The following is a 12066-nucleotide window of genomic DNA, read 5'->3' as shown; positions in this document are numbered from 1 at the left end:
GCCCAATCTTTGAATTAAAATGCATTTGCTTTCACCGATCTGTCACTATGAAGTCATTAGTCCATTTTCCAGGCTGGGAAAAACAGGCTAGATCCTCTCCCGGAAAAGTACCACTAAGATCTGATAACTGCTGTCTGATTGTCTTTGTAAATTCCTGTTCAGCCCCTAATTACCTTTCTCCCTCCAACAAAAATTTCTAGCAATCAGTTTAGTAGGGAAATGAAGAAGAAATTATGCTGAGATTAAAGAAAATGAAAACCCAATGTTGTATACATATGCAACATATAGATCTTGTATCCCTGAACAAATCCTTCATCTGTGATGCATACTATAATATCACCACTCTTCTTTCTAGAGGGTAAAAATAAAATGTAACGACACTTTGAGAGACCAGAGTACAAAGAGATTCAATATTTTTATGGATTTTTATATCCTTCAAGAGATGGTCTGACCCAATTTTAAAGCAAGAATGAGATGAAATTTACTCCAATATGCTCTCACAAGTCCCTTATGGAGAAATACTTCACTTTTATTGTTCAAAAAGAATTATCTTCTTAATATCACAAGTTTTCATAGCAGGAAACAGATACCACAAGCTCTCAGGGTATGAACTTGCCACATGGAGAAGTCAAGATGATTTGCTATGAAGCTTGGTATCAGATGACATACATAGTGGAGGGCATGAAGGTTTATTTGATAAAGCAACAAGAAATTAGTTAGCACATGCTATCCCTCTGTAAGCAGAGTAGGCTATGAAGGGAATTGTAAGTCACATGAGGAGCCAAGAGAAGTTTCAAATCATGAGTCAAATAAATATACCAAAGTACATTTTAAAAAAAAATTAGCATTGCTTGTAGTGGTCATGGACTTCCTCAGCTTTTCTTTATCTGGGAATGTCTTAATCGCTCCATAACTTTTGAAAGAAAGTCTTGCCAGATGCAAAATTCTTGTTTGGCAATTGTTTTCTTTCAGCACTTCAAGTATTTCAACGCAATTCCTTCTTGCCTCCATGGTTTCTGATAAGAAACTGGTTTTTTATCTAATTGGGACTCTGTTGTACATAACCTATTGCTTTACTCTTGCAGCTTTCAGAAATTTCTCACTGAACATTGCATTTGACATCTTGACTAGCATGTGGCAGAGTATGCTTCTCCTCAGGTTTATACTGTTTGGTGATATCTGGGCTTCTTGGATGTATACTGACAGTTCTACATTAATAGTAGGAGACTCTAACATACCATTTTTGATAATGGATAGAATACCTAGTGAGATGATCAATGAGGAAGTACAGGACTTAAATGATACACTAAACCAATTAGACCTAGCACACACATATCTTCTCAACTGCACATGGGTCATTCTCCAGGATAGACCATATCCTGGGTCAAAAAACAAGTCTCAATAAATTAAAAATATTGAAATCATATAATGTAAATTCTATGACCATAATAGGAAGAAGTTAGAAATCAATAGCAGAAGAAGAAATTGAAAATTCACAAATATATGGAAATTAAAAAAGATATTCTTAAATAACCAATGGGTCAAAGAAGAAATCAGAAATGAAATTGGAAAATATCTTAAGGCAAATGAAAGTAAAAATACAATATACCAAAACATACAAGATGCAGTGAAGGCAGTGCTGAGACGGAAATTTATAGCTCTAAATGCTTACATTAAAAAGATTTCAAACCAGAGTCCTAACTTCCAAAACTGAAGAACTAGAAAAAGAAAGGCAAACTAAGCCAAAGTAAGTAGAAGGAAAGAAATAACGAAGATCAGCGCACAGATAAATGAAATAAAAACTCAACAAACTAAAATACAATAGTGAGACTCAACAACACCAAAAGCTGGTTCTTTGAAAACAACCAAAATATCGACAAACCTTTAGCTAGACTGACAAAAAAAAAAAAGATAGAGGATACAAATAATAAAAATCAGAAACAAAAAGAGGGACATTACTACCAACCACACTGGAATAAAAAGGACTATAAGAAGTTACCATCAATATCCTGTACATCAATAAATTAGAAAACCTAGATGTGATGGACAAATTCTTAGAAACACACACACTACCTACATTGAATAAAAAGAGAAATAGAAAATATCAACAAACCAATTACTACTAAAGAAATTAAATCAGTAATCAAAAACCTCCCAATAAAGAAAGTCCAGGATCAGATGGCTTCACTCCAAGAAGGCTTCCTTCCAATTCCACCCAAACTGTCAAAAACTGAAGAGAAGGAAGAATTCCACAATCCATTCTATGAGGCCAACATCACCCTCATACCTAAGACAGATAAAGATACCACAAGAAAGGAAAACTAAAGTCCAATCTCTATTATGGCTATAAATGCAAAAACTTTCAACAAAATACCAGCAAACTGAATCCAAGAGCATATTAGAAGAATTATATACCAGATCAAGTGGGACTTATCCTTGGTATAAGTTTGGTTCTCAATTAATATAATGTACCACATCAACAGGATGAAGGAAAAATAACACATGGTCATCTCAATTGATGTAAAAAAGGCATCTGACAAAATACCTCACCCTTTCATGATCAAAAGAATTAGAACACCAGGAATAGAAGGACACTTTCTTAACATGATAAAGGGCATCTTTGAAAAGCCCACAGCTAACACCCTATGGGAAAGTTTTCCCTCTAAGATCAGGAACAAGAGAAGGATGCCTACTGTCAACACTTATTCAACAACATACCAGAAGTTCTTGCCAGAACAATTAAGCAAGAAAAAGAAATAAAAGGCAACCAAATTGGAAAGGAAGAAGTAAAACTTTCCCTATTTGTAGTTGATATGATCCTATATACAGAAAATCCTGAAAAATACACAAGAATGTTCTTAGCTTACACATGAATTCAATAGTGGCAGGGTACAAGATCAACACTGAAAAATCAGTAGCGTTTCTATATGCAAACAATGAACAATTGGAAGAAATACAATTCCATTCACAATAGCAGATAAAAGAATCACATATCTACGAATAAATCTAAGGATGTAAAGGATTCAAACACAGATAATTATAAAACACTTCTAAAATAAATACAAGACCTAAATAAATGGATGGACATTCTGTGTTCATGGATTGGAAGACAAAATATCTTCCAATTAATATGTCAATACAAACCAAAGAAATTTATATACTCAATGCAATACCAACAAAAATTTCAAGCCTTCTTTGCAGAAATTGAAAAGTCAATCATCAAATTTATATGTAAGGGCAAGTGTTCTAGTTTGCTAGCTGCCGGAATGCAATATACCAGAGATGGATTGGCTTTTAATAAAAGGGGATTTATCTAGTTAAAAGTGCATAGTTCTTCAGAGGGAAGGCAGCTAACTTTCAACTGAGGTTCTTTCTTACATGGGAAGGCACAGGGCAATCTCTGCTGGCCTTCTCTCCAGGCCTCTGGACTCGAACAACTTTCCCCAGGGTGATTCCTTTCTGCATCTCCAAAGGCCTGGGCTGAGCTGTGAGTGCTGAGATGAGGTATGCTGAGCTGCTTGGGCTGTGCTACGTTGAGCTCTCTCATTTAAGCTTCCAGCCAATTAAATCAAGCATCATTCATTGCAGTACACATGCCTCCTAGCCGACTGCAGATGTAATCAGGAACAGATGAGGTTCACATGCCATTGGCTCCTGTCCACAGCAATAAAATTAGACACCCTTCACCTGGCCAAGTTGACACCTGAACTTAACTACCAAAGTAAGGTACTCGAATAGCTAAAACCACTTTGAAAAAGAAGAAAGAAGTTGGAGTACTCATACTTCCTGATCTTAAACTTATTAAAAGTCACAGTAATCACAGCACGGTATTGGCAGGCACAAGAACAGACATATAGACCAATGAAATAGAATTGAGAGCTCAGAAATCAACCCTCACATTTATAGCCAATTGGTTTTTTTTTAATGTTTTAATTCTATTTTTAATGCTGCTTGCCAAACATCAATATTTCTATACTGCCAGAAAAGTTATTAAAGAAAATGTAAATCAACTAATATAAAAATCTGTGTACACTAAGTCAAAATTTTCAAGTTCTCTTACAAAAAGATCTATGCAACATTTCTGGACTTACACCATGGGACAGAAAATACTAGACTCAATTGCTTCATGCTAAAATAGTATATATTTTTTAGCATGGGCAGGCAGTGGGAATCGCACCTGGGTCTCTGGCATGGCAGGCGAGAACTCTGCCATTGAGCCACCTTTGTCTGCCCTAAAATAGTATTTTTAACTAATTATATGAAAACTTAAAAACCACTACCCTATGGTCATCATATGCATTAAGCTCAAGAGAAAAAAAAAGATCTTAGTATTGAATGGACTTATATCCCAGAAAATGTCAGATCTATAAATATAAGCATTTTTGAAGATTATGAAATAGTGAAATGTGGACAAAAAGCAAACACTAGGTGATTTACATTTTCTACCACTTCCTAAAGATATTCTTTGAACGGAATGATCAGTGTTGTTATAAAATAAAGTATATAGAATAGCTTCAATAAGTTAAATTGAGGAACAATAGTATAAAAGTGGCTCAACATTTTTTTCCTCAGCAGAAGTTCTCAAACAAAATCTGTCTAGCATAAAACAAATATAAAATAACAAAATTCTTCAAGACAAAGATTCAATTACAGGAATGCAGTAAATATCAGATTATTCAGAGTTCTATAGAGTCTAGAGGGAAATCTGTGCTTCCAATATGGTCATCAAAATGTTACTCATGAGATTTTTTACATATATCCCTTGTTCTAATAATCAAGAAACAGACCCAAGCAGAAATTATAAATGTTGAATTTAATTTCAATATAATAAGAAAAATAGCAACTAACTTGTCACTTTGCATAGTAATTTTAACAAAAACTTTAACTTATTTCACTGACATATTTTTCATTGCATAGAGCTTTAAAAAAGATATTAGAAATAACTGGGATATAGTTTATAAATAAACTAGGTAAGGATATAAACTCTTAATGTCTGGTGGAAGAGTTAATTTTGCATTAAAAGGGATCAAGCTACTAGGCATGAAAGAGAAATTCGAAGAAATCCCTTGACAAGAGGAAGAAAATAGATTTATAATAGATGGGAATGTATGAACAATGGTCTTCTAGTTCTTATCCCAGATATGCAAGTGTTCTGTCCAAATATTTACTAAAGCCAAATCTATCTCAAAAGTTTAGGACATTCATTTTTCTCTCTTTTGTTAATAGTCAATGAGAAACACTACTCAAAATTTTTTCCATGAGGAAGGGATGGCAATAGCCACAGGATAAGAATTGCTAGGCTAAGTAGTGAGCTGTTTTACTACAGTCTTTACTTTATTGTTATTAAATCTTAATCACCTATCATGTTCCCAGTGCATTACGTGAGTAAGTATGTGCTCAATCAAAAGGCTAAGTTAGGCTGATCTCCAGAATTGGCTCTCTCCCAAAGGTCAAAACCTGTCAAAGGAGGAAGAGATGGGTCCCCGGTTGGGACAAGCTCTGCAGCCCACGCAGGGACTGGAGTCCTAGGCTCCCGCTGAGCACTGTGGTGGCTGTGGTCCCTCAGCCAGGTGTCCCCTTAGCGGGTCAGCGTCGCTGCACCTGCCCCTATGCCCCCCACCCCCGTGCATCCCACCCCATGGCCGGGGACTAGGGAAGCCCAGAGCTGGATTTTTTGGGTGTAGTTTCAGCAGAGCTCTGAGCCCAACTGATTTTTTGACAAGGTGGCAAAGACCACTCAATTGTGACAGAAGAGTCTCTCAACAAACGATGCTAGGAAAACTGGATCTTCATTTGCAAAACAGAGAAGGAGGATCCTACATCATACCATATACAAAAATCAATTCACAACGGATCAAATACCTTAATATAAGAGCCAGAACTATCAAGCTTCAAAAGAAAATAGGAAGCATCTTCAGGGCTTTGTGTTAGGCAATGGTTTCTTAGACTTTACACCCAAAGCACAAGCAACAAAAGAAAAAAAAACTTCATCAAAGATAAAAACTCTTGTTCCTCAGAAGACTTTATTATCACAAAAGAAAAACAGCAACCTACCCAATGGGAGAAAATACATGAAAAGCACATATCCAATAAAGGATGAAGATCCAGAATACATAAAGAAATCCCTCATCTTAACTCAGAGATAAACATCTCAACTAAAAAATGAGAAAAGGACTTGAACAGACATCTCTCCAAAGGAGATAAATGGAAAGTACATGAAAAATGCTCAACATCATTAGCCATCAGGGAAATGCAAATCAAAACCAAAATGAGATTCCATTTCACACCCATTAGAATGGCTGCTATTAAAAAATGGAAAATAAGTGTTGGAGAGGATGTGGAGAAATAGGAACACTCATTCCCTTCTGCGAGCAATGCAAACTGGTGCGGCTGCTCTGGAAGACACTCCGGTGGTTCCTCAGAAAACTAGGTTTAGAACTAACATATGATCCTATGTGATAGTTTGAAGCTGTATGTATCAAGAAAAGATCGTATTCTTTTAATCCATTACTGTGGGTGTAGACCTCTTATAGGTGGGACCTTTTGGTTAGGTTATTTCAACTGAGACGAGTCTGACCTCATTCAAGATGGATTTGGATCCTCTTTCTGGAGTCCTTTATAAATATAAGGATAAAAGACAGAAAAAAGCCCCACAGAGGAGCTGAGAGAGGATATGCAGAAAACAGAGAGGAAGCCACTAAAGCCACAAGCTGAAAGCAACAGACCCTGGGAGAGAAGGACCAGCAGATATTACTACGTGCCTGGCTGTGCGACAGAAGAGCTGGGATCACTGGCAGCCAGTCTTTGGGGAGAATATCTTCCTGTTGAAGACTTAATTTGGCCATTTTTATGACCTCAGAACTGTTAACTTGTAAATTAATAAATCCCTATTTTAAAAACCAACCCATTTCTGATACATTGCATTTCCTAAGCTTTAGCAAACTGAAACACCTGGCAATTCCACCACTAGGTATATACATAAAAGAACTGAAAGCAGGGACTCAAAAATATATTTGCACACAAATGTTCATAGCGACATTATTCACAATTTGCAACAGATGGAAGCAAACCAAATGTTCATCAACTGATGAATGAATAAATAAGATGTGGTATATACATATAATGGAATTTTTTCAGCCATAAAAAGGAATGAAATCTTGCATACATGTGACAAAATGGATGAACCCTGAAAGATATCACATTGAACTGAAATAAGCCAGACACAAAAGGATAAATATTATATGATCTCACTGGTTTGAAATCCTTAGAATAAGCAAACACATAGAGTCAGAATCTAGACTATAGTTAACAGTGATGGGTTGGAATAGAAAATGAGAAGTTAAGGCTCAGAATGTACAGGGTTCCTATTTCTAGTGATAGAAATTTTTTTTAGTGGATGGTGGTGATGGTAGCACAACACTGAATGCAATTAACAGCACTGAAATATGTATCTGAATGTGATCAAAAGAGGGGAATATTAGATTGTAAAAATGGTAACAGAAAGCAGGTCATGGTCGCTCAGCAGGCAGGGTTCTTGCCTGCCATCCCAGAGACCCGGGTTTGATTCCCAGTGCATGCCCAGGCCAAAAAAAAATAGTAACAGAATAATTAAAAAAAAAAATCTATGGAACTACACTACATAAAAAGTGAGCCCTATGTGAAACCATGGAGTTTAATTAACTGCAATTTTTAAAAGAGGCTTTCATCAATTGTAACAAATTTTCCATACCAGTCAGGAGGTTGGTGGTGGAGTGGTGTTGGGAATACTGTATTTTATGCATGATTGTTCTGTCAATGAACAGCTTCACTAAAAAAGAAAGAGGAGGAACGGGGAGGACAGGCAAGAAAACCCTACAACCAGCTGTGGGGAAGAGCAGATATTCAAAGGAATTTTAAAACCACTGAATTCTATGAGTTTCTCTGGCTCCATTATTAACACTGATATAATTTATATTTTAAACATTTAAATTTTTATTTACAGACCATGCAAACCCTACCTTTAACTTAGTGACCCAAAAGGCAAAAACAACTTTCTTGACATATTAGAGAGACATTTGCCTTTGTAAAAGTACCAAATTAACCTTTGCTTTAGTTTGCTAAAGCTGCTGGAATGCAATACACCAGAAATGGATTAGATTTTATGAAGGGAATTTACTTAGTTACAGATTTACAGTTCTTCAGAGGAAAGGCAGCTAGCTTTCATCTGGATTCCTCTGCCATCACGGAAGGCACACAGCGATGTCTGCTAGCCTTGTCTTCCAGCTTCTGGTTTCAAACAGCTTTCTGCAGGATGTGTCCTCTCTGCATCTCTGAACATTTGGGTGTATGTAGGCTCTGAGCTGAGCTGTGCTACTTCTCTCTATGTAGGTTCTGAGCTGAGCTGTGATGGGCTACTTATCTCTCTTCTGATTTCTCCTTTTAAGCATCCAGTTGATTTGAAACATCATTCATTGCGGAAGACACTCCCCTTAGCAGACCACAGATGTAGTCACCATAGGTACATTTCTCATGCTGATGATTTAAGTCCACAGCAACTAAACCAGGCACCATCACCTGGCCAAGGTGACACCTGAACCTAACTACTACAACCCTGAAGACAAATTTTCCAGAACAGGAAAATCTCATCTACCTAAACTCAATTCCCAGATTCTAATGTAAAAGCCAGGAGCTTGGATGAGTATAAAATATCCCCATGGGAAAACCAGTTAGCTCATAAACTAACCCCTGAAGTGCCAAAATCATGGTTAAGCTCACAAGTAACTCCGTTTAAGATCTCTTGATTCAACTTTAGTAGGGAGGCACTGATTAGATTTCCTTGATAACCTCACACTGCTCTTGCAAGAATCTCCTCTAAGCTCACAATGTCCTTAGAACTGAACCACTAATTAAAGAAAATCCTTGCTAAGAAGGTGCATTCTTTCACCAGAGCTGTGTCACATCAACCTTTGGGCCCTCTGCTGGAAAAGTAGAATCAAGTCTCAAATAATGCCTTAAAAGGCATTTAAAAAGAACTTAAAAAGTCCTCTAGTATTATACATGTAGGACAACACTGTATCATACCTCTGTGAATGTAAAATATCTTGTACCTGCTTTGTGATAGGTAGTAGTGACTGCACTAGATCAGATTTGTTTTTAATGATGTTATTCTAGAATTTTTTTCCAGATGATTGAGAAGCTAATAAAAAATGGTGCCAAGTACCATAGCAGTAATAAAACTTGCTGTTTTCTGGGATTTTTGATTTTAATAGGGTGTGCTGGATGTCTCTATACTTTTATTCAGATGACTGCAGAACCTGAAAATGCTGTTGCTACTATTGATGCATAACATACTGCTGTTGGTCTTTTTATAGAAACACACACACACACACACACACATATATATATAATTTGAATTTTTGGAAATTATAGCTGTGCTATCAACTTTGGAAAAAGTATCCCAGTTGTATCGTGTTGAGTTGACACTGTACAGAAATTAAAAGCCATATTGGGCTAGAAACATTAAACTTATTTTTTTTCCATTTGTACAGGGGTAATGCATTGTATTAAATATGTAAGGTCTTATCTACATGGGTTTGATTACAGAAACTGATAAAGTATTCTCTAAATAAAAAAAAGACTCTCTAACCCTCAAGAGTAACTCTTTCTGCTACTCATTTCACTAGATAAGCTTTCTCTCTTCTCATGTGGTGCCAATTAGGAAGCACATCTTAATATCTTATCCTCAGCCAATCCCTCTACTGTGTGCTGATACTTACTTCTACAACTCACAAAAAGAAGGGGTAGGAAATGAGGTAGCCTTGGGTTCAAAAAAAGAAAGGATCTATTTTGAGGCATGAATTCTTGAGGAAACTTCATTTTCAATCCATTTCCTTGGTGGATTTCCTGTATTCCACTGAAGCCCATAATTAGAGACTTAGGTTTGTGCTGTGATCACTGTGCGTTTATAAATTAACGTAACCAAAGTCAAAGGTTACAATGATATTTCTCAGAAGCTTTCCCCCTGTTTTCTAAAACAGAGGAGGCTGGGAAAACCACATTCTGAAAATTCAAATACTGGACAACCTGGAAAGATCAATTTATTTTATAATGAATTAGTTCCCCAAAACAACTTACCACATTACTGATCATACTCTGGTCTGACTGCATAGTGAATAAAGAAGAGTCCTGGGGCTGAAAATTGGGGGGAAAACAAGATTAAAAATTATTTAATTGTTATAGCAAATTTCCTAAAGACAAAACATATCATTTAAGTGAGCTTCCAACAATTATGACAATACAGTCTCAAATTTTAAGAAGTCCTCACTTCTGTTAAATCAGAACAAAAAAGTGTAAAAGTAATTCCTAACGCTAGATTTTCTAAATATAAATCTAAACTAGTAAAATATGACAAAAGTTAATAAATAAGGGGCACTATGTTCAGTGACATCATTGGTCCATGGCTTCTCTGAGTTCCCACAACTTCTGGACATCTACACCAGATTAGATTTTAGCAGTTATAGGCTCCAAATTTAAACTTTTTAAATGTTGGAAATTCAATCTCACTATCACTTAAGTGTGGCAAAGTGGGTTATTTATGAGCCATAACCTAAAAAATAATACAGTATATTTATTGAGCTAAAAAAAAAAACTGGGGGAAATCTAAAGGAACAGCAAGGAAGAACAGTGAATTTGTTTAAAGATGGTGCGTTGAACATATGCAATTGCCTCTGTTCCCTGAATTATCCAAGCTCAGTAAGAATAAAGGCGATTTGTAAAGGCATAAACCTTTAAGGGTAGAAAGAATGGGAATAAAGACGACATCAAAATTTTTCAAAACTTGAAAGCAAACGAATGAGAAGCAAATAACTTGGCAGATAAAAAAAGTCTGTCTTCTAAGGTACTGTAAGAAATATCAAGAAGCAACTCAATTTATTCCTCATAACTCCCAAAGACGTGGCAATTGAGACCATGAAGAACAGGTGGGCAGGGCCGTGCAAAAAGCAGGGGGGCTGGTAGGAAGTCTATCAAAAAGTAATTAGGGGGGGGAGGGAAGGTGGTGGCTTAGTGAGGTGTGGAATTTGGTTCATCCTCCTTGGAAACAGCCAGAAACAGAACAGAATAACTACTGGGGGAACATCAGTGACCAGACACACAGTGTAGACCAGTCGGGACCAGGTGGAACAGCTGAGCTCCCACGCAGAACTGTAAGTCCCTAAGCTGTGGAGGCCAGTGCCCCTCCCCCACAGACACCGCAGTCTGGTTCCCTGAGAGGAGAGGAAACAGACTTTACTAGCAGCAAAGGCTTAGCTCAACCAAGCTCCAATTGCAGAATTAATTAACAAATTCTTACTACTGAAAATAGGCCCCCAGCACAGATAAACCTGGAATAAGCACTAAAGATAAAAGGAGTTTTAGCCCCAGCAGAGATGGGGTGGAGCTGATGAAAAACAACAACAACAACAACAAAACAGAGGCTTTTTCAGTCAAATAGCCCCAAATACTGGAAAAGGGCTAGACTCCAAGAAAAGATGGCACTTAGAGCCTGGGGATACACAGAGCCACGAGCCAACTTAAGTTCATGATTGACAAGCCCAAGGAGCAGGGGTCCAGCTCTGAAAAGGCCTTTTTAAAATTTTTTTGTTTTTTTCTATTCCTTAACAGTTCATTAGATTGACCTGGAAGCCTTCTCTCATGCTCCAGCACTGACCCAGGCAACAGCAGAATTAAGCTTGTCTGAGAGACAAAGTAACTAGTCAGGTAAAAGGAGTTAATTCCCTAAAGGCTGTACCTCCCCCAAGAAAAAGGTGGGGCCTGGCTCAAGTTGAATCCCTTCTTCAAGGAATTCAGTCCCCAGGGATTGGAAAACTGAACCAATTAATGTCAACCTACACCCTCTCCTCTGTCACAAGCATGTTCCCAGCAGGGAAAGTCTGCTGTAAAGACATCACATTACTTTATGGTGATGGGAAGCCATGGGCAGAAAAGTGTCACATGCTGGGCAGGATCGGAAAAGCACAGAGTCTAGAAGCTGCTGGGTCTCACCCTCAGGGAAAACTGATGCTGACAACTCTCCTCCTGAGATGTGGA

General features: G+C 37.2%; 1 protein-coding gene across 3 annotated transcripts in view; it reads right to left on the bottom strand.

The window, feature by feature from the left end:
* AMPH (amphiphysin) overlaps window positions 1-12066 on the bottom strand; it is a 273409-nt gene that overhangs the window by 37339 nt on the left and 224004 nt on the right. For all 3 annotated transcript variants that reach the window (XM_077119505.1, XM_077119509.1, XM_077119513.1), the window contains one exon: window positions 10114-10170. In XM_077119505.1, the coding sequence (XP_076975620.1) occupies window positions 10114-10170 (57 nt within the window). The remainder of the gene's footprint in view (window positions 1-10113; window positions 10171-12066) is intronic.

Source organism: Tamandua tetradactyla, chromosome 1 (assembly GCF_023851605.1).
Source record: "Tamandua tetradactyla isolate mTamTet1 chromosome 1, mTamTet1.pri, whole genome shotgun sequence".
In the NCBI taxonomy this organism is placed as follows: domain Eukaryota; kingdom Metazoa; phylum Chordata; class Mammalia; order Pilosa; family Myrmecophagidae; genus Tamandua; species Tamandua tetradactyla.
This window is presented reverse-complemented; position numbering and strand designations above follow the sequence as displayed.